The sequence below is a fragment of the Mirounga angustirostris genome, unplaced genomic scaffold, assembly GCF_029215605.1.
Source record: "Mirounga angustirostris isolate CCGP_5_RB_7025 unplaced genomic scaffold, mMirAng1.0.hap1 SCAF_3, whole genome shotgun sequence".
NCBI classification, from domain to species: Eukaryota; Metazoa; Chordata; class Mammalia; order Carnivora; family Phocidae; genus Mirounga; species Mirounga angustirostris.
Genome location: NW_026991711.1, coordinates 90,373,621 through 90,401,058, shown reverse-complemented (window position 1 = coordinate 90,401,058; position 27,438 = coordinate 90,373,621). Strand labels below are relative to the sequence as shown.

The following is a 27,438-nucleotide window of genomic DNA, read 5'->3' as shown; positions in this document are numbered from 1 at the left end:
CTCTCGCTGATGCGTCTGTCTTCCAACTCCTTTCAGCATCCCTTGGGCAGCAATGTTCTTGGAAAACCTGGTTGAAATGTCAGGGCTTCTTCGCAGTCCCCCGAGCGGGGGCGGGGCGGGAGCAGAGGAGGGGTGGAGAGGGGAGCGGAGCGAGACGCGCCCACGCGAGAGGGACCCCAGCCCCCGGGCTGTGGGAGCGCACGGGGGCCCGGAGCCAGGGCGCCCGAGCGCGCCGAGGACCCGCCCAGGCCGCTCTTATAGGAGAGCGCGGGGCGGGCCTGGCCGGGGGCGGCGCCGCGCGCCCGGCTCGCCTATAAGGAGCGGCCGGCCGGGGTGCGGATTCCAGCGCCGGCGGCCGGGGTGCAGTGGCAGTCAGCCCCGCTCGGAGCCTGGTGTTGCAGCGGGGCTTGAATTTGCACCTCTGAGGAGCGGGGGGAGGAGGAAGAGGCGGGCGAGGAGGGCGAGTACAGCAAGCGGCAGTTGCGGGGACCGTAGCTTCAGCCGCGGCTCCGAGGCAGAGCCCGCTACGCTTTCGGGGGAGCGTCTGGACACGGGATGGAGTAAAGCCGCGAGTGCCTCTCCTGGGGGGGTAGGAAGGGGTCAGGCGGTGCCGAGGAGAGAGGGAGAGAGAGAGAGAGAAAGAAGAAGCCGCGGCTGGCGCCTGCGAATTTGGGATTGATCGGGAGGGACCGCTTACTCGGGGGAAATGGATTCTGTACCAAGGCTGACCAGCGTTTTCACTTTGCTGTTCTCCGGCTTGTGGCATTTAGGATTAACAGCGACAAATTGTGAGTACCAGGAGCTGGGGGCGGGCACGTGAGGTGGGAAACGCTAGCGTTGGGGAGAGACACTCAACTGTCCAAGCATGTACAATTGTGTCTGCTCTGGGCAGAGGCGAAGGGGGAAAATGCTGATTGGTGTGGTTCTATCACTCAAACCATCCCAAAAGTTAGCAGAGCTAGGATGAGCCAGCCCCGCTGAATTTCCTGCCCTTCTCCCCGAATCGCAAAGTTCGGGGAGAAGGGAAGCTCTTCCTTGAGCCTCATCCCAGGTCCGCGTTCTATGCCTGCCTGGTCTCAGCCACAGCTTTTCCGGAGAAAGGCCCGGGGGTTCAGATTGTATGCACTGAGGGCTGAGCTTCCAGAGAGAGAGAGAGATGCTCCCAGCCACCAGACTCGGTGACAGTGGCTTGTCTCTGAATGCGGCTGCCTGGGATTTGCAATATGCCCAGTACCTCACTAGACATGGCTTTCAGCTCTCCCCTAGGCAGAAGGCTCCAGTTGGGGTATCTTGCAACCGATAGGCATCGGTTTAATAGGATTGGGAGTTTTGGCCTAAGAGTCATGGCCCAATGTAGTCAAACCACAAGATCAATGGCTGCCCCTGTTACAGGAGGAAGAGCTTTGATGCACACTCCACCCCCAAAATCTTTGTGCCAAAGAACACATAATGAGTATGCACTAAGTGTTCACTCTGTCGTCCAAGCTCTAACCTCAGCAAGTGCAGGGCATTTAATTTAATAGGCAGGAAGGCTGGACACCTGGGGATCTGCCACCTGCACTGTGTATTTAAAGAACCCAGTTCGTCAAAGTTGAATAAATCGCTAGAGCCATCAGAGGTTCAAGCTCAATTGCTCAGCTGCCTCTCTAGGCAGAGGGAGGGAAGTTTTTCCAGCTTGCAAACTCCTAAATGAGAAAGAACACAATTAAGCCATCTGTGTTGTTTCCAAAGATGGTTTATCAAGGTTCCTTGAGTTTCTGGGCTTGCTCCTCTGTCCGCTAACCCCACCAGGAACCTCAGAAATGCTTAACTGTATTGGAACATAGCATCACTCTTAGAGAAAGATAGGAAGACTACTTTGTACTTGGGAGTCCCCTTACATTACTCCCCACCCTCTTAGGTTCTCTTGAGTAAGAGATACTCAACCCAGAGTTGCACCTCAAGGGAAGACAATTAGACAGATGTTGTTTAGTGAAAATGGTTCAAAGCACAACCAGTGTTTCTGTGATTGGAAGTTTTGGAGTTTCAGAATCTATAGTTAGTGGTAATGCCTTATAAAGATTTTATTAAAGTTTCTATTCTAAAGGAGCGCTGAAGAGGTCAACCTTTCTAAAAGGGAGAAGCCAGAGGGACTTAGGGTAGAAATCATTTCAGAGAATAGGTAGGAAAAGGTTAGAATCTGATGTTTCTTTTCTCTTCCTCCTCCTCTCCTCCCTTCCCTCCTCCTCCTCCTCTTTCTTCTTTTAAGTGAAATTGTTCCCATGGTGCCTTAGAAAAACATCTAAGTGTTTTAGTTAGAGGAAGTTAGGCAGGTGCTGAGCTAGCCTCTCTACCTCCTAAAACACTAGAGGTCAGTATTGTCCTAATGATGCAAAGGTGTAGCAGTGAAAAAGCTGTTTTTCCTTTAGCACATTTACCTATCTGGAAATAGTGAATATTTTGAAGATCCACAAAGGTGGGGCGAGGAATAAGGGTAAAATAGATAGAACATATTCTATAGGAATATGGCTGGGATTTCCTTATGGTAGCACCTTTTCTTAAGAGCAAGGAAAAAAAATGTAGAATGTCAATTTCTGTAAATTAATTGAATTATGGTTAATATGTTGTAATAATGCTCATAAAACCTAAATGGCATGGATTTAAGGATCATGCTTATCATTACTGATGCAGCAATAAAGCTAATTCTCAATATTTAAAATGAAACTTTGTGATAATGAGCTTTAGTATTTCATCAGTGACAGTTTAATTTCCTTATTTCCAATCAACATTTCAATTGAATGCACGCTACTTGCTAACATTAGCATTCCACAATTCATCCAGACTTCAATTGTCCACATACTTTATCCATTAAATTTAGGACTTTGATTTGCTATTTATCTACAATCCATTAACGTTTATATGCATGTATTGAGGAAGATAAATCTCCTTTCAAATAGTCAGTTTGTATAAGTATACAGATTATTTGGAGAATTTTCTTCACCAAGAAGATTTTTATTTTTTGAGGTAACATTTTATGTCATTTGTGAAAGTATCCCTAAACATGGTTTATTTACCCAAGACGCTCCATAAACTTTTTCAGCCTGTGAACTTTGTTCAAATAAAAACAACTTTTAATTGTTTGTATTATTCTAATAATAATATGTTGTTCTTACTATTGTTGCATGTAGAATGTATATGAGTGTGTGTTTAATTTTCTTATACTTTGACCAAAACTTGGGCATTTGTCTGCAAGAGAGAAATAAATGCTTACCCAATTATAGATTTGATAAGTTTCTAATTAAACAAAATTAAAATAAAGGCAGGTTAGAAGGCCAGCTACAGAATAAATATTATGAATCTGTGCAGAGAACATAATTATCAGCCAGTAATAAAAACTCTGGAAATTCCCCCATTCCAGATTTTCAGGATATTAAGTAGCTACAGCATTTCCTTTGGGTTTACCCTGAGGGAATTAGTTAATTTCGAATGTAGCTATGATAGGCCAGTGTTAAATGAAAAACCATTTTACATATAATATCAACTCCTTTGACACAAGAAGAAACGATGTGACTTGATAGTTGGTTCAAGTGAAACCAGGAGTTTGAAATGCTGACGGGTTTTAGCCCTGGTTATGCTACAGCTAACATGTCAAATGTCCGTGCAGTTATACAACTTTGCCGTGCTCACAGGCTTGGGTATAAAACAGCGATTGAGATATGTGTCTTCTCCCAAACAGAACAGCAGCTTGGTATTTTACTGAGGATATTCTTCAAGTATTAGATATGATAATGCAAGATAATGACTATGATAATGCAAGAAATTGCATTCAGAAGATAAGAGCAATGCACGGGATACTTACAGGGTCACTCTTCACTTTATTTTTGCCAATAATCAGATGTTATGTGATTATGACTGTCTTAATTTTGACCCAGTCAGTAAGTCACTTTGATCTCCAAGCATCTTAACTGTTTGGTGCTACATATCAGGTTCACAGAGATAACAGCCTTGAGAAAGAAATCAAAAACTCTTTATTCTATGATGATGCCTTTCATCACAGACAGAACCTCATGTAAAATATATGAGGATGTCAATCATATTCATAAACATCTTTAAATAAAGAGATGCGATATACCTTGAGTCATCTGAAGCTTATGCACAAACCCAATCAATAGGTAATATTATAAATAAACAAGTATCAGGCTGACTTTTTCAGCAGGAAAGTGTTTGCAGTATACTTTTGTGGCAATTACAGTCAGCAGAAGTGAAGGAAGCACTATAATGCTCATTTGAAGAGAGTCCTAAAGATTTTCCCATGGTTGAATGGGCTTATCTTTGACAATCCATGTGAATTCTCTTTCCCTTCAATCGCTCATAACCCCCATCTCCAAACCAGATTTCCACTATTGGAACATGTAAATGAAAAACTAGAAGAACAATGTTCACACCAGGGACAGAATTATGAGAAAATTACTTTCCATTAGAATAACCTCACTCCAGCCCCTATTCTCATTCAAATGAATGACTGTCTTCTAAGTTGAAGGTTTCTTTTTTTCCCCCTGATCTTCCCAGTTGCCTCTTCTTTCTTTAGTAGGACCCAGTTTCCTTACCTATATCGCTTTACTTTTCAGTGCTCGCTTTACTTTTCAGTGCTCATTTGTTACAAAACAAAGTATTGTGATATCATTTGAAATGTTCCTAAAAGCTTTAGTTGCTGATCCAAAGCCCTTTAGTTTGCATGCCAGAACTTTGCTGAAATATGGCTTGTATATACAAAGCTAATTATCCTCACTAGTTAGGAAGGTGGGAAGAGGGTCTACTTACCACAGGATCATTATATAGTAGTCATTCATTCAACGGAACTTTGGTTTGAAGATTCAGTGTACTAATTTGGAGCTAGTAATGGCATTTTTAATACATAAGGGAAGCTGTCTTCATTCATCAAAATTCTGACACTTTCTGGAAAGTGTCCTTGTGTAGGTTATCAACTTATCCTAATGATTGTGGTGTATTAATTGAAGGAGTTGGATCAAATGGTTATTAAGGTCCTTTCTAGTCCTAATGTATTTTTGTCTTTACTGATGTTACTACTTACTGGTCATTCCATTTGGATACTTCTGGGATGGTTGTACTCAAAATTGTTAAGCAATTATATTTAGAATAACAACATAATAGGGCCTTAATTCCTACTAACTGCTGTGCACTTTGTATCTCTCACTTCATATGCCGTGTGCACATAATTTGGCAAGGCAGTACAGCTAGGTAGACTTTATTAAATTCAGTTTACAGATGAGTAAATTTAAGGTTAATAGAAGTTAATAATTTTCCTAGGATCATAAAGCTATGCAAAAAAAAAAAAAAAAAAGATCAGGATCTGGACCTCTATCTCCAAAGATCAGAGTCTGCAAGATATGAAATTAATTCCCATGCATTCAGTTGGGGGCTGTATGTGAGCTGGCGAGTTGCCTTGGGATCCCTATGGTTAGTCTGTTTAGCTCTATCCATAGCAAAGGGCAGGGAGGTAGCAGTTTCCACCAGAGCCAATTCCTGAGTTATAGCTTACCAAAAGAAAGGAATGTAGATTTAATACAAGATGCCTAATATCATAATGGTCAACAGTAAGAGGCCTCATATCTGGGTGAGCACCAGATACTTTAATTTCCTTTTACAAGTTTCAGTAAAAAACTGGATAGGGGAAGGACATAGCCTTAATAAAGACTTGTGACCACACACACACACACACACACTACCATGAAAGCTACCTCTGTTGGCATCATGTCTTCTAAGTCTCTAGGTGTCAGACCAAATGTATTAATTAAATAGTAGGTATGAGCTCCTTCTCCCTGCACAGGGCTGTTCCTAATCTGGCCCTGCCTACTGCTCTAAATTGCATGTCTGCCATTCTTGTCCTGTCCCCTAATTTCCATTTAGGGAACTCCACATTCTACAAACAAGCCATGCTATCCTCCATCTCCCTTGCATTTATTTGCGTATGTTATCTGCTTGATCTCGTTACCCTCTTCCAATTTTTACACACCCTCACTTTCTCCCAGGCATACACACACACACACACACACACACAGAGGCTTTCCCCACACTGGGCCAAATGGCCCTATGTATGGCTTAGTATATTTCCATAGCACCTGCTTAGAATCCGTGTCTCCCCAAGTAGTTGCAAAGCTCCTTGATTATCATATTTCATTTCAATGTCTATATTCAACACATAAAACAGGGGGTGAATGAATGGATGAGAGAATCAGTGAATGGTTTCTAATTAAGAATTTTCACTTCTAAACAAAAAAAATATATTTCTATGACCCTGTTGCTAGAGTCTTTTTAAATTTATTTGGTTTATTTTGTTTTTAACTGGCAAGTATTACTTATTATTGTTTTGGAAATGCTAAGAAGATCTGAGCTTAGTACCAAGTTTGAGCTAATTTTATTAACTTGCTTTTGCAATTTTAACAAACATTTCCTATATAGGTGAAAATACAAAAATACATAGCTATAAAAATCTTTCTTCATAGCCCAGAGTTCAGTATAAAAAGGAAAAGTTTGAATGCTTTTTTTTTTTAAGATTTATTTATTTATTTGAGAGAGCGAGAATGAGAGAGAGAGTACATGAGGGGGGGGGAGGGTTAGAGGGAGAAGCAGGCTCCCTGCCGAGCAGGGAGCCTGATGCGGGACTCGATCCAGGGACTCCAGGATCATGACCTGAGCCGAAGGCAGTCGCTTAACCAACTGAGCCACCCAGGCGCCCCATTGAATGCTTTTTAATAGGGTGTTAATAGTAAATTACTGGAAAGATTGTATTTTATTGCAAACCGACAACGTGACCTCGGTAACACTGTCCTGAGCCTCTGATATCCTCTCTCTAAGCTGTGGTTGGAAGATTTAAGTGTTAATAGTTTGTGTGTGTTACTCATTTGAAAAATTTATTGAAGAAATATGTCCCACCTGAAGGCTCTCTTTCCTAAACTCAAGTTTTTCTAGAAATAGGAGAAATAAAGATAAATAAGAAGATACAGTCCATGATCTTAAGGAACTTTGAACATGGACATCCAGAAAAATAAATCTTTAATCATGTCAATGTGATAAATGCTGTAACATAGATAAGCACCAGGTATAACATGAGGCACCAAACGAGCATCTCAGACTGGCTGGGGCATCAAGGCAGGCTCATGGAGGGAAGTGAGATGGACGGTAGGACTTGAACTAAGTCAGACTTCACTCACTGGAGAAACGGGGGGAGGTTCTCACAGGCTTTTTGTGTGAAGGCTTAAGAGTGAGATGTGTTGTAGTGACTACTTGCGGGAGCAGCTTATAGGCAGAGGTTTAGAAAAAGAAATGAGAGAATTTGGTAAGCGGGGGTGGAAGGTCTTATTTTTACTGTTCAAGCTATGAAGCTTCATTGAAGGATTTTGTATATGTAATTAGATAATACAGAATCAGATATTTGTTTAAAAAATCACCATGTGAAGGATAGACCAGCGCAGGCCAACACTAGCAGTGAGAAAAACTAGTTAAGAGCTTATCACAATAACTCAGGTGATAATAAATAAGAGCCTGAAGAAGGAAGTTTCAGAATCTGCAAAGGTCACAAAGAACCAGAAAGAAAATAATGGCCAAGTACATTGAAAACATAGGGTTATATAAACTAGTAAACTCACAGAAGGCACAGATTTGTGGTTAACATGTATTCCATAGCTGCTCCCATTGTTTTTGACAAATGAGAGCTATAGATACTAGAAAAGGTGCTCTGTTCTCTGAAATGAAGTCCTTCTCTGGGAATACCAAATAACCATATTCTCAGAGCAGTACATTTCATATTTGCATGACACTATATAGCATATGCTGTCTGTATCCATCATTCTGATGCATCTTCTAGTCTGTAAATTATGCCGATTTTTGTCAGCAGAGTGAGAGCTAGTCATTAAGAAATGTGTAATTAAACCTCAGTGTTTCTGTTCTTGATCCCCTTCTGGCAGGGGGTAAACTGGGGATCATTCCTGCTATCAGTGGTTGCTCTTTGGAAAGAGAAACAAGGGGAAGTTGTGCATGCCATGTTGATCTGCTATCATTGGTAATTGATTTGCTGGCATAAATTCCATGTCTCTACATTTCTAATTGCTTTTGTGCATATTCTTGGGGGTTGATTAATGCCATCTGTTCACTGGATCAGCTGAATTGATTGAGTTTTAGAGGATGACAACAGTAATGCTGAAGATAGGGAAAAAAAAATGAAAGGGAAATGCCAAAACACACTCATGATGTATATTATTTTTAACTATCCACCTTTGGAAACAGAAATATCCCTTTGAAGACAGTCCAAGGCAAATAGCAGTTTAAAGACATTCGCCTAACAGACAGATGCTTGTAGGTGTTAGTCTAGGCCACTGTTTGCTGAATATACACGTTCAGCTCTCTCCCTCTGCACCCCCTGCCCGGTCCCTCTCTCCCTCCCTCTGGCTTACCCTTCCTCCCTTTCCCGCTCCTCTCTCTGTCATGTGGCCGTGTATTTTTGGTATTACCATTGGCTCTTCCCTGAGCTCATGATTGTGTTCAGATGTGACAGGAGGGGAGGGAAAAAAAAAAAAAAAGAAGTCTGTTGGATTTAAGTGTTTCCTTGCTATAAACTACGTGGGCACAGTCACCAAATGTGAAGCCTCCCATCAAGGCCTATTCTAAGAGTAGGCCTGACAGGGATCTGCCACCCACAGGACACTTGGGAAAGCCCACTTGATTCCAACACCCCCTACCCATCTGTCCCCAAACAACTCTTTCGCCAACTCCATCAGTGCCCTGAATCTGTAAATATGGGAGAAAGCCTTTCAATGCATAGAGCTAAGCCTTAAGACACAAAGTCCCACTGGGAGAGAAAATATTGTGATGTATATCCATGCTGAACTGTTCTTGACTGAGAGGAACAGACCTTTTCCACAAAACAAAACAAAACAAAAAGTTAATGGAAGAGAAGGTGCTGGGTATCTGAAGGAGATGAAGAAAATGTTCTGAGTGGGGAAGGGCAAAGAATAGGGATGTTCAAGGTGTCTAAGACAAGTGTTGCCAACTTCCTGATTTTACCCAGGACCCTGCATAATCCAAGCAGGTGGGCAATGGGGTGGTGGTGAAGGAGAACGGAAAGGGTGTAGGTCACAGAGTTCTGGGTTGATTTAATTCTCCCTCAGTGAACCTTTTCTATGGATATTCACATGGACCTTGTAGAGTTAACATAAGAATAACATGAATTACTCTGTATAAAATGTACATGATGTGGGAATTAATAGTTAAACCTGTTATAATTGCTAATGAACCTCAACACGGATTCTCTCAAAATCAGTTATAATACAAATTAGGGCAAAGATGTTTCCATTCTCAAGCAAAGGTAGAAGAGCTCACTCTCCCTTCATCTGAGTGAGCAGACAGCTGAGTGATTGATTGCCCAGGCAAATAGAATCTTGTTCTCATTTTAATTCCAATGTCAAGAGGACTGTGGGCAGAATCCGTCTCCACCTGACAGAAACATGACTGTCTGGATTCTTCACTCGATTCCTGAGCTCTGTCAGAATATGACCACTGTTTCTGGGCTGTGGCCAGTGAACCTGCTCACTGAAAAGCTCACAAAGGGAACCCCACAAGAGAGTGGAACTGGGGTGTTCATCTAGAAAATTAAGGAGCACATCTCCAGAAAAGTGAGCAGACCCTTGCAGATAATGTCAGCATTATAGGAGAAGTGTCCTTGATCAGACCTTGAGAAAAAACTGTGAACCTGGGCAGAGTCTGTGTGAAGTGTTCCCAGTGTCTGAAGCAGGAGGCTCAGGCAGGAGTTTGGGAGAAAGTTCCTATCCTGCACCGCTGAATCCTGCGTTGGGTGGATAAATAATAGACATGCTTTTGTTAATGTTGAGTTAAAAATCAGGTGCTGGTACAGTGGTTGGGGTATTATAAGTTCTTCTTCCATTTTCAAGTGAATCATTCATTCATTCATTGATTCAAAAAAGAGCAGCCTTTCCTGTTCCCCAATCTTTTCTCTCTGCTTCCTTGTCTTCAGTGTTTCTTCCCCTTTGTCCCAACTCGCCTGCTTCCTGACGCTCCTTCCTTTTCTTTCTCTTTGTCCCCATCCTTCCCTTTTTCTACTCTTTTCCTCTTCTCTATCTCTGCCTCTCTTCCTTCACTCGGCCTGTCTCAATCAACATTTACTAAATGACTCCTTTTTATGTGTTATAGCCGACGCTAACACTTTTCAAACTTTTCCATTGAAGTGCCGCTCCCCGGAAAAAAATAAAAAATAACCAGAGTGCAGGAAAACCCAGGGGATTCTCGATTCCCCCTCAAGTAGCCACTGAAGCATGTAATTTCTTGAATTTGTGTCTTAAGCTCTCAGACACATTTGCATTCTGCTCTGCATTATAGCCATGTTTATATTACGATAAAAAATAACTTCCCAAGCCCTCCAATTAAAAATTGATGGGCAAAGTTGATTCACTTAACCCATGGCAGAGGGCCACATACGGCCGGGAGGCTCAGGTCTGAGCTTTTGAGCTCTCTCTGCCTGCATATGCCTTCCAGGGTTCCTATGTGAAGGAGAACAGCTCCCCTGTCTCTCATCTTGGAACAATAGCAGCTTCATTTGCTATCAACTGTGACCGGTCTGTGAGCTGCACATTACAATTAATCAATAATGAGAGGTGAGAAGGGATTTTCAGTTCACAGGAGGAAAGGAAACCCACAAGCCTACGAAGTGAATGGAAATGGAGCTGTTTGGAGGGGCTGTGGGCAAGCAGTCTGCATAGCCCCCTCCAGGTCTGGGCTGCACCCCCTGCAGTCACCGGGCAATGTTCTGCCACACACATGGGGTTTACCTTTGAGTGAATGAGCTCTGCCAGGTGACAGGATTGGGGTCAACAGGGGCACATTCTTTCTGATTGGAGACAGGCTGAGCTTACCAGGATATTAAAAGAGAGATTAATGCCTCTCATTCTACAACAATCAGGAACCTTTTGACACAATCAAAAGAAATGAATCCAGCAGATTGGAATGTTGGAACACTGGAGATTAGAGATAAAGTGAAGTAATGTGTTTCTTCATTGGCAGGGTTTCCAAACCTCCACCCAGTGCCAGGGGTGGTACCTGATGAGGACTTGTTCTATTCCTAACCACAGCCATCGCCCTCTCCATTATAGACTGAGGGTGTGCTGGCTTGGATGGTCAGGTTATTTAACCAAGATCAGATAGCTACGAGGCAGTCTTCCTGGGATTATAGTCCATGTTTCCCTGACTGCAAAGTCTGTACTTGCTTTCATTCTGCTTGCTGTTTCCTTGAACCCAAAGCCGAGCCTGAACCATCCTTGAACTCAAGTTGATGCTCAGCCTTGCAGAGCAAGCCTTCTCTGATCCAGGGTGAGAAAACCCTTGTCAGTCTAGACCTACAGATTCCTCCCGATCTGCAGGTCATTTTTTCCTAACTTTGCGGGCCATCCTTTCCCCTACATCTAGAAATACCTGTGGCAAACAGCTCCTGTACATCTAACCATTTGTAAAAGTTGATTGAATTACTCATTAAAGCTTGTGCCATCAACTCTCTGTGGCGGGTTTACCAAGTGCATACCCAGTACCATTATTCTTTGCCACAGACTAGGTGCGATGATGAGCATCTGCCCTGCTGTTCTTGTAATGTCTGCTTGAAGAAGAGGACCAGCCCTTGTGTGAACTTCCTTTTATCACAAGCTGTGTGGACAGCCAGTCCAGGCAGCGGTTTGCTTTATTCTCCAGCTCTCCTGCACTCGTCCCTTCGATCTGGGCTATTGCTTGGCTCGGCTGTGAGGTGTGTCTTTGTGTGTCTCCTTTGTCCTCTTTTTCAGCTATTTTCTTGTCTCAGTGCAAAGTAACTCATCTGATGCCCAGCACCCTCGAAGTCTTGCCTCTTTTCCTCTATCAGTGGCTGTCCAGAAAAGAAACAGAGAATCCCGAAATAACTCACTTGGAGGCAATTCATAGATGCTGTGTTCTAGCTCTCAGAAAGAATCAGTGTTTCAAAGAATAAGGCCTTAAATATTAAAACTTATTTCAGGAACAGGAGTTTTTGGCTTCCAAAATGAATTCTTACATAGACTTTCTGGATGCAAAAGAAATGACAGATTGCTGTTTGGGGGAAATGGGGCGAGGAGGTAGAGGATTCCACTGCTCAGTCTACTCTGATTCTTCATAGACGTACCATGTGAATGAAGCCTCAGCCTTAACTGCAGGAATCTCTAAGTTTGTAACTGTATACAGATGTGATTAGGCATAGGACAATTTTGAAGAAGAGGGGCAAGTGCCCTCCACGGTAGCCAACATTTGGCTGGAGTGCCAGGAGCAAATCCGCCCTGGGCGTTCACCACTTGCATCTGCTTGCAACAGTCAATGATCTGCTTTTGAGGTTATGAAATATTTAAATATTATCTCTGCCCAGGTGCCTATTTTTAACCCCTTGAAAATTTATTTTTGTCCTGATGCTATTTTATAGAGGTCTTAGGACAAGGGAACCTTATTGGCATTTACAGATTGGAAAAGAGAGTAGCTTATCCAGGACGTGTCTCTTCATTTTGATCTCCTCAGTGAACAGTCAGTAGCTCTTCTTATTAAAATATATATATAATTTTGTCAGGGCCCTTGAATTATCCACCTCCACCCCAGATATTCCCTGGGGACCTTCTCAAAAGAAGAGATTTCATGTTAGCCATACAGCAAGCAAATAGTAAATAACTACTTGCTAGATCGAATTAAAGATAGACACTTCACGTGAAACCCAAGTGCAGACAGCAAGCCTGGTTGAGGGACAGGAATAGAGGCAGACCCCTGATTGTGGCCCTCAGTTCACCGTGTGTTGATAAAGGCACAGTCTCATGCCTCTGCCTCTTAACTTTTGTGAGAAAAATAGACCTTCGGTCTCCACCGGTGAGGCCTTCTCAGTGTGCTCCCTAATGGTAATTAATGTGGCTAGGAGTGGTAAAGGTACACAAATTAAATAAAATTGTTGCATGTCTGGATTCAGCCTTGGTTCCTGATTCTGGTTAGATTCTTAATTGTAATCACACGCTTGTGTGTTTGCTTACAGGTCCATGCATTAGAAAATCACATTGCATTTAGATCTGCACTGTATTTCTATAGGAAAATAAAACTCCTAGTGAACTCCAAATGCTCTTGCTCTGCATGCTTAATAGAATTTAATATAATAAATAATTTAAGATAATATATATGCATACACATATGTATTATATATTTGAGTTTCCCTTCATGGTTAATACACCAGGTAGAGTTTTACGTGTGTATACACTCTATGCAAACTGCCTATTCTGGCAAATGTCAAAATTTATTATCCCCCAAGGTCAATGTTGACTTGGGTGTCACCTTTGTGAATATTCACTTCTGTAGATAATGAATTGAAATGGGCATTTGGATGGAAATTAATATCTATTTATTTTCTGAAATCGAGTATGTTTTGCCACAAAGGTGGATACATGCTGGAGGGAGGCATGCAGACATATTCCACTGTAGCTGTTCTGTTTCAGGACAGTGTTCAAGTAAGCATCCTTTGCATTCCAATTTACTGTGGTTATTTATTTATTTATTTTTTTTATAGTTCTTTCACATGGTTCCTTTACCTAATGGACAGAATGCAAATCTTCAAATATATTCAGCTTGACATTTCGGTAACAGAATCGGGAGATAATGATACTTGAGCATATGGATAAGTATACATAGGATTAATGAACCCCTTGGCCTTGGAATTTATTTAGGCCAAGATACTATTACCTGAGAAACACAAAGCTCCTTCAACAATGATCTAATTAAATGAAGAATACAGGAAGAGACATAAAATTACAAAGGGGTTCTTTTGGTTTTGAGATATTGAGCTTTTGTCTTGAAATAACCTTATGAGACATCATGTGATTTGAAGCCTGTGTGTGTGTGTGTGTGTGTGTGTGTGTGTGTGTGTGAAGTTCTTGCTTCTATATTAACAAAAGTTAGTACCACATGTTTTGGCACCTTTTAACTATATCAAACCAAGGTAATATTCTTACTAAAATTGTGAGTCTACAATAGAAATATTTCCTGTTGTTCTTGTCATCACTGTTTTATCAATTTGGGGTGTTGAGCTACCAAATACACACACACACACACACACATGCTGATTGATGTTCTAACTTAATAAGAACTGATAAGGCCCTTAGATGAAAGTATAATTGTGACAGGCGCTGTGAGCTGCCTTATATGCATGGGATCTAGATATGCTTTTCTGTACAAATATTCACCCACATCATATTCCTGATTTTGTCCTTTATAAACAAGATGGATTAGTTTAGCTGTCATGTCAGCAAACCTTTTCCTGCCATTAATGGTTTGCTAAAAGATCTGGACTTAGGAAAGAATATCATAATTAAACACAGACCATGGCTTAGTAGTCAAGGGAATAAACCACTGTGAAAATTCATTAGTAAAGTTAATCCAAGAAACACTGGAGCAAGTGAAACATAATCAATTTCAGGGGAGAATGTATAACTTTATTGATGTTCTCAGCCTTCTTGATACATTGTTTGGGGTAAAGATTTCTATGTTTTCTGTATAAATATCAATTTTATTGGAAAATTCAATTTGACTTATTGGGTTCCTATAGCTAAGTGTTTTGTGGCTTCATTGGGGAAATGATGTCATTTTGTATATGGAGAAATAAAAATACCTCACTTGGTGTCCAATGAAACTCTCATTTTACACACCTTCCAATTCTCATTCCAGATTAGAAATCAAAGGCAGGATGACACCTCTGCTTTTTTTTTGTGCTAGGAAAATTTAACTCCTAGAAGAAGCCAAAGACATTGGGAGGTTCCTTTGTCATTGTTTACATGTGCTTTTGCACACATGCCTGTATGAGACACATAAGTGCTCAATGTCAATTAGTTTAGTTTATGCTTCTCTTTAAAAAAAAAAATCATCCTGGTTGTGTGAGATCAGTAGTTCTCAGTTGGAAGTGGTTTTGCCTCAGGAAACATTTATCAATGTCTGGAAATGTTTTCAGCTGCCCCATCTTGAGTCTTGCTATTGCATGTAGTAGGTAGAGGAGTGGGGATGTTAGTAAGCATGCAACAATGCACAGGAATGTACCCCACAACAGATAAGCAGATAAATATCTAGCCCAAAATGTCATGATAGCCGAAGTCTGAGAAACTGTTTAGATCTGTCAGTTATTTATGGAACATCATGTGTTAATTGAAAAGACAACACACACACACACACACACACACACACACACACACATTAAGCCTTTCTTCTAACATCTAGCTCTTAGATCCTTAGACTAGAAGACGAAATATCCTGGTCCTGATTTCTCCACTTACTGGCTGTATGATTTTGTGCTCATCCTTCCACATTTTTCCCAAATAAGGGTAATGATATCTGCCGTATCTGCTATTGTAAATAACAAATGAGATAAGTAGTGTCTTTGGAGAAGCTGCAAATGCATATTTTTGATATGTTGATATTTAGTATAATTTTAACTATTTATTATTTATTTATTTATTTATTTATTTATTTATTTATTTATTTATTTATTTATTTTAGTTTTTGGAGAAATAATGGTCTGGCTGTACTGTCCTGGTAGGCCTTAGATAAACAAATGCTAATAGGGGGAGATATAGGCACAATGTGAATAGGGATGAAAGGGACGTATCCTGGACTGGGAATGGCAAGATAAATTTCACACCATTTTTCTAATTACCTTGTGGTTCAATTTTAACTCTTATCTTGAAAGTCATCTGGTCATGCCCCCTTAGTCACAGTGCCATGGTGCTGTCATGCAGTAGTGAAAATCTCTTTCGTAGCAAAACATTTTCTAATTTTTTGTCTTTTTTTTTTTTTTTTTCTTTTTATAGCAACCTCCTCTGGCACACATATATATTTGGGGAGTTCTGGGAAGAAACAGAAAGTTCCAAAGTGGTCTATGGAGGTGCTTCCTGACACTCAGGAAAGGCAATGAACCAATCTATTCAGATGACATTTTCTACTTCATCTAGCAACTCAGAGATCAGTTAGATAAGGATTCTGGGTTTGATTGCTTATCTGCTCCAATCAAATCTTCAATTTCTAAAAAGCAATTAAAGCAGATATACAGTATTTAATTTGCCTTCTCAATGGAAATGGGATGGTTGGCCTCGGCCTCTACTGGATGTCTGCTTTTTGAAAAAAGTTTGTTATAAAAGTCAGAAAATGCAGAATTGGCAAAGAGACCTTTGAAGTTATATAATCCAGTCATAACCTGTATAACCTACGTAGATCTCCACATTCCCTACGAGCATTCCAGACAGTTGGCAATTCCATCATACTTCTTTCATAGGACAGCTCATTTTCCTCCCACAAAATTGTAATTAATAGGGCATCCTTTCTTCAAGCCTACCTCCATGCACCGCCAAACCACTGCCCTTAGCTCTGCTCACTGGGGCATCTCAAACCAAGTGCCCTCCCTCTTCATCATGATTTTTCTGCAGATCCATAAAGATGGCATCTCCATTTGTCGTGGTCTTCCAATCTCTTATTTTCCTTCATTTTTCCTACTGCATGTTTCCCCCTCCTTGCACTTCCCACCATCATGTTCCCTTATTCTGTACATATTCTACTTTGACAATGCTATATTTAAAATATAACGTCCAGAGGGAAAATATAAAGTATAATGTCCAGAATAGAATGCAGTCGTTCCTCCAGACTTGTCTAACTGATATTTGGGAGCCACAGTGTGATGGCCATTAGGAAACTTGGATCTCAGAGGAGATTCAGAAAGATTTGACAACAACATAAGGCTTTCAGTCGAAAATGAATCAAGCTAACAAGCACCGGATAGCTGTGTTGTCTAAAGGCCATCAGTGTCTTTTCTTTCTCCCTCTCACTGCTTTCACTTAATTTGCCTTCCATTGGTATAAATGGTTCTCTTCACTCTGTTCAAGGATATCTTGCAAAAGTTTTTCTTAGTGGTTCCTCCTAAATTGAGTAAACTAGAAGCTCTCATCTTAACCTCTATCTTCAGAGATCTCCACAGTCCAGTTCTCACCCTCTCTTCTCTGGACTTCATTACTATTTCTTTCCTTTAAACCCTTAAAGCCTATACAATATATATTACGTTTTTATGTCGTCTCTGTTTATAGTACTAGTAGCTACCATGATTGACTGCTTACTGTGTGCCAGGCCTTGTCATTAACATGCATCCCCACTAATCGGCCCCACTACCTTATATGGTTAACGTTTGCTGAGAAACTTACAGTTTAGAGAAGGCTGAGTAATCTACCCAAGTCCATACAACCATTAAGCAGTTGACCTGAAATCCAGCGCTGGTCTGTGATTCTGAAGCACTATATTCTTTACACTGAGAAGAGAATTTTAGACCCTTGGTAGGAGCTGAGGTCCTAACAGTTTCTCAGTATATTCTGACTGTAGGAAATCACATTCTGGTTACTGGAAGAAATTACACTCTTTCCCCCCCAGTTTTTGGAGTACAGTTCCAAACTATGAGCTAATTTTAGCTTTTAGTGAAGAAACGCATTCAACTTCTGAGTATAAACTATGGCTACTTCAGCAGTGGAAGACAGAGAGTCCCACCAGCCTCAGGTTCTGCTCTTCCAAGGCCATGTTTATGGAGATGGTGTCTGTATTGGCCCCTAGGCAGTAGCCCCCTCTGTGATTTTACTCTTGCTTAAATTTTTCATAAAGCCCTATGGTTGTTCCTATCTTCTCTACTGTCATGATTCTGGATGCTGTGAAATGATCACAGCATTTTGGGGGACACATATCACTCAGGGTGACCTCATCTCTGAACCCAAGCTTTTCAACTGTAGCTTTCAACATTCACACCACAGAAGGAAGCAGTGATAATGAAGAAATACACACACTGACACACACACATCAGTTTGTTTCCTGGAGAACCAATTCATGCAAAGGTTAAGAAATGCACATTATTTTAATATTAAAGAAAACACAGATATGTTCTGGAGTAGGATATAAACTATCATGGAATTTTCAAATGAAACCTCAGATCTCAAACATGTCTCTGGCTTTGAAATGTGTATCCAGTCAAGGTTTATCAGTTCACCCTTCTCTGATTTCTGGACTCCTTAGGAAAAAACTTGGTAGAGTTTCCCTGAGTCCATTTCTCTGGGCCAACATTAAGCCTTTCAGCTTGGGTTTCAGTTGAAAATGTCTTCCTTGAAACACTGTTTTCCCTCCTTTAAGACAGAGTTAGTAGATTGTGTTTACATTCTGTTACAAAAGAATGACATTATAGTTGTGTGTGACTGATTTCTCCTCACCTTCTGATAAAAAGGCACTGTGTGGGTAATGATAATATTAATACTCACTTTTTATTCTAATATCCATTTTTATTTTTTTATTATTTTTTAATTTTTAAAAATATTTTATTTATTTTAGGGGCACCTGGGTGGCTCAGTTGTTAAGCGTCTGCCTTCGGCTCAGGTCATGATCCCAGGACCCTGGGATCGAGCCCCACATCGGGCTCCTGCTCGGCGGGAAGCCTGCTTCTCCCTTTCCCACTCCCCCGCTTGTGTTCCTGCTCTCACTAACTCTCTCTGTCAAATAAATAAATAAAATCTTAAAAAAAAATAAAAATAAAAATATTTTATTTATTTGAGAGAGAGAGAGGAAGAGAGCTTGAGTGGGGTGGGGGATAGGGCAGAGGGAGAGAGAGAAGCAAACCCCTCGCTGAGCAGGGACCCCAGCTCTGGCTCAATCCCAGGACCCTGGGATCATGAATTGAGCCAAAGGCAGAAACTTAACCAACTGAGCCACTCAGGTGCCCCTCTATTACCAATTTTTAAACATATCTCCATTACTGGCTTTATGTGTTAGGAAAGAAAGTGGAACAAAGTGATATTGACAGAAAGTCCATATTTCTGCCCCAGCTCCCCACTCATCCCAACCTCCTCACAGAAAGTCTGGCAGGGACTCTGCATTAGCACTCTTCAGGATTTCCATTTTGTGTTTAAGAGGTGCTGTGAATCCCCTGAAATTGTGCAGGAATTGCCGTGTTTGTATATGCATCTGTGCATTTTTCTTGGATAAGGGGCTTATATTTCACCTGATTTCCAAAATACATCCATGACCCAGAAAAGATGAAGAGAGATTTTGAGAGCCTCATTACCCTGTATGTCCTCAGGGAGAGGAGGAGGGGAAGGTCTTATTCTAGATGACGGTGATTGTGAAATTCTTCTAAATGTGCATGAGTGGCATGTTCTTTCCCAGCTTCTGGCAGGATGGGTGTGAGCTCTGTGGGGACTGGCTAGAGGGTGGGGGGGATCTGTGTGAGAAGGAATCCCTCAAAGGGGAAAAGCCAGGCAGAATCTAAAAGACAAAGACGAAGAAAGGGAAACTTTGAGATTTCACAATTTTGCCAGTGGCCAAATATGCACACGGCAAACAAGCAGAATTTATACAGATGAACATTTTTATTACTAAGAAAGGAGATTTTAAAAAGAACTTATTCAGAGCCTGTCCCTTTGTCTTTTCCAACCCCTCCCCTGTTACCCCTTCACAAAAGAGAAAAAGAGAGAGGAGAACAGCTTAATGTCTAGCATTTGCAACTCTCTGAATATCCACCTGAAAACAGCTACCCCCCATGGAGATATCACTGAACCTTAATCATTTTCCATTGCTTGAAAAGAAAGATGGCTGAGGTATCCATTTTTTCCTTCAAATGTCAGGTGCCCACAGCAATTAACTAATCACACTCCTACTAGGTCAAGTTACAGAGTGAGGTACATTTCATACAAGAAAAGAGGACAATTGGGTCTTTAATGCTAAGGGAACTTTCTAGAGACAGAGAAATGAAGAAAGGTTTTCACACTAGGCGAAGGCTCCCCAGGAGTGGCTTGACAACCCCTGAGTAATCCTGTGCCTTGAGACTCAGAAGCCAGGAAATAAGGGTGAGATTGGGTTGTAGCCTTGGGCACACATTTTTATTAGGTTAGTACTGGAATGGCCTTTAAAATCTCCAGTGTAAGAGATTTCTTTGATACTGAAACCTCAAAAATCCCTAAGACTAAGCGTGGGAGAGCTGCTTGTTCAAATCATCCTTCCCCAGTATCTACCATGGCCTAAAACTTGAGTGTTATGTGACAGCAAAAATAAGAACAAAGAGGGTGAGGAAGACCTAACATTTATGGGACATTATAGACCAAAACAATCCTGTCATTTATATCTGCTGGCACACAATCTTCGTAATAACCCTGCATGCTAAGGATATGTCTAACCTGAGTTTACAGATAAGGAAACAGAGGCACAGAGAAGTTAAATCACTTGTCTGAGGTCACACAGCTAGAAAGTGGAAATGCCAGCTCGGGCAGTCTGGCTCCAGGGCCAAAATCTTTGTGTCTGAGGTTGGCGTTATTTAAAGAAGGAGAAAATGAAGCTAATCATTAGTGACGAAGAAGCTTTTTTTTTTTTTTTTTTAAGATTTTATTTATTTATTTGAGACAGAGAGAATGAGAGAGAGCACATGAGAGGGGGGAGGGCCAGAGGGAGAAGCAGACTCCCTGCCGAGCAGGGAGCCTGATGCGGGACTCGATCCCGGGACTCCAGGATCATGACCTGAGCCGAAGGCAGTCGCTTAACCAACTGAGCCACCCAGGCGCCCCAGTGGTGAAGAAGCTTACCCAGGGTTTATCACTGGTTCACACAGAGCTTGGCTTTGACCTAGGTCTGTCTGGCTGTTCATGCCTTTTCCCGTGCAATATTCCTTCACAGCACGTGCTTCTTGCATATCATTATATGGAAATTCAGCCCTAGAGGGGATACTGGTTCCTACTTCTGGTGCCTGAACACGGGGCCAAGCAGAAAGGCTGTAGCTCAGCTGGACTCTATTAAGCCCATCACCCTGGAATTCCTGGGTCTCTTGTGCATTCAAGAGCAGTCAGTGACTCCGCTATGTGAGGTGTAAGAAAGAGGCTCCTTGCTCAGAAATGTGAAGTCTTCCACAAGCCAGCTGCTCTCCCCTTTCAGCCCTATCTTCCCATGTACTTGGTGTCTATCTATCAAGCACCTATTGTGTGGGGTCAGCGTGCAGTAGTGGTAAAGAGCCAGACCTTGCCGTGTGACACTGTAACGAAGACAAAATATTATTTCCTCTACGTGTCTAGGTTTTTGACTAACCCCTATAATAAAAGACAGATTAACATGAGCAAAAGACCCCCAGAAGTTTAATAACATAACCTCATATATACGTGGCAGATAGTAGGGAAAACTGAGTAACTCCCCAAAATGGCCCAAGCCTTCACCATAAATACTTTCTTCGGCTAAAGACAAAAGAAAGGTGTTGGGGATGGGAGAGGCCAATTATGGGGAGGGGGTCACCGGGAAAAGCACAGTAAGCAAGGGTAAAGTGGCTGTGTGGATTTAAGTCTTTGCCATCTTCATTGATAAGCATTCCCAGAATTTTAGCCCTGTTCCTCTTCCTGGAACAGAGAGGGAGACACCCTTGCAAATGGAGATTTTTCCTTATAATTGTGACTGTCTCCTTCAAGAGGATAACCTCTACTGCGTTTCCAGAGCTTCTCCTGTGTCTGCTGTTTCTTAAAAATAACTAGCTCAAGATAATCCTTATGCAAATAGACATATTTGGGGGTAGCATGTTCTGCTCCCCTTAAGCACATAGAGGTCAGGATCGGAGAGGCCCATGGAGCTCTGTTTCTGGAACTCTCATTGCTTTCATACTGTTCCCCGGCCCTGCCTATAGTGAGTGCACGTGCACATATGCGAGGGTGCCTACACCCATCTCAGTCACAGCCATTCCCAAGCCTATGCGGAAAGTTTCGTTTCTTTCTGTTTCTCTGAGTCCCTTATGCATTTTTCTGCCTGTATTACTAGTTTTCCTGTTATGCATGTCTCTAATATCCCCACCCAATAGATTCTTCCTTGAAGCTAGAACCACTTCTTATTCATCTTTGTACTAGTGGTCAACAGCTCCCACTAAACTGGCAGCATGGGGTAGTGAAGGCATGCTTTAAAGTCATACATACCCTTGCTTACTGTGCTTTTCCCGGTTTGAGCTAGTCAAAACCTAGCTCTACTCTAGGAATGCCACCTTGGGAAAAACCTCTTAACCACTCTTTTTTCTATCAGTAAAATGAGAATTCCTCTCCTCTTCCCCCTCATATTTATTGAACACATCCCTGCCATATACAATGCTCATATGTCGTTTAATGATGACTCTTTCCTTTTTCTCTGCATCTAGTAAGTGCTCAGTAGTTTTATTGGTTCTTCCTAAGGTACCGAGAATTAAAGTTGTAGTACTCTTGTCTGCCTCTAATTTCTATTTAGAGGTTTGTTAGCTGGGTCAGGGCACAGGGGTCCATGGACATCTGGGAGGTAGATGCAAACTTCCTTAAATTATGTGTGAAGTTATTTGAGTGTACTGTTGAATTCATCATACCTTCTCATGGGGACAAGTTAAAAAATGGTGAGGTTAATAAGCCTTCCTCTGGTGCCACCACAGGCCTCTGGGTTTGTGTTCTCATTCCCTCTGAATGTCCTGCAGTGACATAGAGGGAACGTAGTAGAACATTTATTGTCACCGAGAAACCCCCATCTCGGTCTTTGGAGGCAAAAAATGCCAACGATTTGAGAAGATATGGTGCTTTATTTGCATCTCATGAGTCAAGAAGAGGTGGTGGTAGTTCCTGCATACATCTTAAGCTAATGTTCAAAGAATGACTCTGGTGTTTATTGGCAACCTAGTCAAAAGTGTGGTGTATAATTTTCATCCTTCAAGGTACAGACCTGTATTTTTCAAACCAGAATAAAATTGTCAGGCCTGCTGTATTTTCTGCTAGATGAAACAAAATTATAAAAACATAAACAAACAAACGCATGCTTAGGGATGAATTGTATCTGAGTTTAAATGTAGGCTCTGTTATAATCTCTAGATTGGGAACTTCCTAAGCTTCATCAGGAAGATGACAATAATATCTACCCTTTATGATTAAGGAGAGAGTTAAAGGAGCTACCTTTCACAATATACTTTAAGTATGGTGCTTAGCATCCAGTAGGTGCTCACCTAGTGAGAGAGATTCTTGGCTTAAAGTCTATGGGCTTAACCACTAGGCTACACTGCCTTGCTTTGAGAGGTAGTATTAAAAACAACTGTGATTATCAAGAATAAATAATTAGATTGTGTTAGTAAGATCTTAGAAATGAAGGCAGGTTGGGGGTCACAGTAATAAATATGCTTGCGGGGTGTCTGGGCCTGTCCTGACAAACTCCCTAGCACATTTGGTCACCTTCCATCTGCCCTTGCCTCTGCGTGCTGCTCTTTCTCCTGATGCGGTGCCTTTGACACTCTAGTAAGAATGCTGAACAGTTTTGGGCCCCCGGTTCCTCTCAGATTTCAAGGCATAGCTCTGGACTTTTATGGAGACTACTTTTGAATGAATTTCAATCTCTCTGAAATATCAATCTCTCAAAATGTCTGCAGCTTTGGTTACACTTGGCACACTCTGCTTGGGCACTGGCAAGTACTGAAATAAAATTTAAAGGAGGAACCAGCTCAGAGACACAATCTCTCTTCAGAGTGTGTTATTTCTGAATGAAATAGGCACCAGGAGAAAATCAACAGTGCTTAATCTTAGGCATGTGGAAAGTTCTCCTGGACTGTAACATGTTAAATGTCCATGGTCAAAACCTGAAAAGAGAAGTGTGCACAATTTTTCAGTTAATCTAACTTCACAGACAGCTGAGGTGGGATAGGACCAGATATAATGGCATGTGACAAAGTATTTCCTGGTGACATTACAGCCTATGTGTGCATCTACAAGAGTGAGGCCTTACCAATGACAAAACCTAGTTTTCTTTCTATCTCTTCTCTCTTCTCAAAACGAACATGTGCACACACACAGTCCTCGTAGACAAACACCAAATGTCTCGTTAGACACAAAGACATTTCAAAGTTTAATTGTTTCTGGATAAAGACCTGATGCAAAGACTGCCCCTAATAGAAGAGCTTCTGAGAGATCCTTCACTTGGCTCCTCCCAAGTGCTTGGTACTTTTACCTCTTTTACCTCTAAAGCACTGTGTTAATAGCAAGGGCGGGCGCCTGGGTGGCTCAGTTGGTTAAGCGACTGCCTTCGGCTCAGGTCATGATCCTGGAGTCCCGGGATCGAGGCCCGCATCGGGCTCCCTGCTCGGCAGGGAGTCTGCTTCTCCCTCTGGCCCTCCCCCTCTCATGTGCTCTTTCTCTCTCATTCTCTCTCTCAAATAAATAAATAAAATATTAAAAAAAAATAGCAAGGGCAACTCTAGGGTCGTACCAGTTATCTAGAATATATTGAAAATCATTGTTGCCTCTGGTGCTGTGCTATGGATTATGGACATTCTTTTTGGGTTCCTGGACTCAATTCCAATGTGGGGGTGGGGTCTTCTACACACAACACCAAGCAATTCTTAGACATCAACAGGGTGTCCAAAAATTCAACTCAAATCTGACACTCTCTACTGAAGATAGCATCAGACCCCACAGGTTAAGGGTTTGGTCCTACAAGAGTGCCCTCCCCTCCCTTCAGAGCTGGTTGCATGTCTCAGATGGTTACTTGTGTTTCTGACTGATGGCTACAGATCGGCAATTCCGATGGCTTCCTCCTCAGGTTTGATTAATTTACTAGAGTGGCTTGTTGAACTCAGGGAAACATATACTTACACTTACCAGTTTATTAAAGGGCATGAATCCACAGCCAGATGAAGAGATGCATGGGGTGAGGTATGAGGAAAGGGCACAGAGCTTTTATGCTTTCTCTAGGCACACTACTCTCTGTAATATCCGGGTGTTCGTCAACCTGGAAGCTCTCTGAGCCCAGTCCTCCTGAGTTCTTATGGAGGTGTCACTATATAGTCATGATTGAGTGTCATTGGCCATTGACTGATTCAATTCCAGCCCCTCTCCCTTCCCTGGAAAGAGGGATTAGGACCCAAAATTCCAACCCTCTAACCACATGGTTGATCCTCCTGGCAACCAGCCCCTGCCATTGGGTGGGCTCCAGAATTCAACTTCATTAAGAATAAGATGCACATTTCACCTTCATGGCTCTGAAATGTTTTCAGGGACTGTGGATGAACACCAAAAATATCTGAATGTGCAAATATATATTTCAAATGAATCACTGTATCACAGGCATTTAAAATGGTGTATCATGTGGGCCCTGATCTTAATGACTTTTTTATCTCTTGAATGAGCTAAGGCTAATTTTAGCACTAAATTATATATTTTATAACAGGGGAACAGGGGTGATTAAAAAGAGTATTGATTTGGGGATTACGTAGATTTGAGGTTGAATTCCAACCCACATAATCTACGTAAATGCTGCCATGGCGGTCCGGTTGTTTCATTTGCAAAACGGTTGTGATAATGTCCATCTCACAGAGCCTTGGGAAAGGTCAAGTGAGACATCCAGTTTACCTACCTGACACAGTCACTCAGAAATGTTAGGATTGTTTTGCTTTATTTTATTTTCTTATGGCATTCATTTTGCAATGGAAAGTAGAACAAGTTTTCTCAGACTATCTGTGATGAAGGACCAGTCCCTCCTACATCTCTCCTTCCGGCCCCATTCATCACAGACTAAAACTTTTGTAAAACACAACAAAATGGATTACTGAAAAAGTTAAATGAAGAAAATGTCAAAGATATAAAAAAAATACAAGCCAAATTTTTACCATTAGATTCCACATGGAGAAAATTATGCAGCCAGGTTGCTATAGGTTTCTAAATGCTCATGGGGAAGTTCTGCACCTATCCTATCCTGAACTGGTAGCAGAGGGTCCCTGGGCCTGACATGGTCTGCAGTGGGGTCTGCAGATCACACTTTCAGTAGCACAAACTGAAAGAGAGAGATGGTGTCCTTAATGTGATTAAAAGAGGAAATCACTGAGTTACTCTGTTTGAAGCCTTTATGTTATGCTAATATATCCAGAGAGACCCATCTTCATTTGCAAGTGATGATAAAAAAACTGACCCAAGGAAGTAACCATGCACACACAGGTATCAAGGACAAGAGCAGGGGACTACTCGGAGGACAGTCACCAGGCACAGCGCAAGAGATGAAGGAATTAGAGGCAGCCGGGGCTTTCCACTTAGTCCCTTTCAACCAAGCTTCCGGGTAATCTTAGCACAGAGGAAGTAGAAATTAATGCATGTGTTTCGACGTGTAGAACTTTTTGTGTTTTATAGATTTTCATTCCAAAGTTTCCATTCAGTAATTATTAATGATCCTTTTGCTTTCTGGAGCGGGTGGAGATCACTGGGCCTATGGTGTGAGCGTCCATCTCCTGCCTATTTCAAGGGCCTCTTCCACTTGAATTCAAATGATCTAAATGCACATTGGTCTATGCCACGCCCCCTCATGCAGCTTCAAGACTCCGAGGCCTGGTCCTGGCTGACCTCCGCTTTCCTCTGAAAGCACTTGCCTGGCCTTCAGTGTTCTACTTGTTCTGAATCCTTGGCAGTTCCCTATCCACACCTCACTCCTGCATTCCTGTGTGCCTTCTTTTGTTCATGCTTTTTCCACTGTGTAGCCCAGCATTGACCCGTCCTTGTCTGGCTGACTTCTAGTTATCCTTCAAGAATAACTTCAGCTGTCCTCCAGAATGTCTGCCCTGACTCTCCCTCCCTCATTCTGAGTGAGATGTCCCTGCTCTGTGGGCCCTTACTTTCCTCTGCATACCTTGACTGCTGAACCAACCACATTATTCTGCAACCATCTGTTTGTCCTCATTTCTTATTCATCGACAAATGCCCAATAAATGTTTGAGAAGTGACCATAACTGAGGTAGCTGTCATGGCCATGTTGAGAGGCACTCAAGGATAGACCTACATACTGATAAGCCCAAAACCATAATTTATTGTGCAAATTTGGCTGAGGCAAAGCAGAACCGAAGATCATCAGATTCACCTATCAGTTAAATATGTAATCAAGGCAATCTCTGTATGCGTCTCTTCTATTTCTTTGCCCTGGTTCCCCTTTGATATAAACTAAATACTTATACATACATTTTAAGCCAAATTAATTGAGCACTATCAGTCACCAGCACAAAGGTCTCCACTTTGGGGCAGCAAAGAACATGAGAGATATTAGGATCTGTCTAGAATAATGGAGAAAGCCCCCGGGTTTTGTTTCTTCAACCAAAAACACAGAGTAATAACCCATGTCATAGGGTTATTTTGAGGGTTAAGTGGCATGATTTACATAAACACCTGGTACGGTGTCAGACATAATAAATGGTAGCCATTATGATTATAGGCAACTCTTTATTTATATTCTCTTTAAAAGCTTGTTTTATGTTACTCTGTTATGTAATTTCTTACAGTCTAATGTTGCATTGCCAGAAACAAAATTTAGGGGGAATAAACTCTAGAAGGCCCATCACAGCAAGCCTTTACTCTT

The 27,438-nt window shown here is 41.7% G+C and overlaps 1 protein-coding gene across 1 annotated transcript in view; it reads left to right on the top strand.

The window, feature by feature from the left end:
- Positions 1–359: 359 nt before the first annotated feature.
- The window catches only part of CNTNAP5 (contactin associated protein family member 5), an 819,371-nt gene continuing 792,292 nt past the window's right edge, over positions 360–27,438 (top strand). Inside the window, exon 1 of the mRNA XM_064586403.1 lies at positions 360–788. Within this exon, the coding sequence (XP_064442473.1) occupies positions 707–788 (82 nt within the window). The 5' untranslated portion in view covers positions 360–706. The remainder of the gene's footprint in view (positions 789–27,438) is intronic.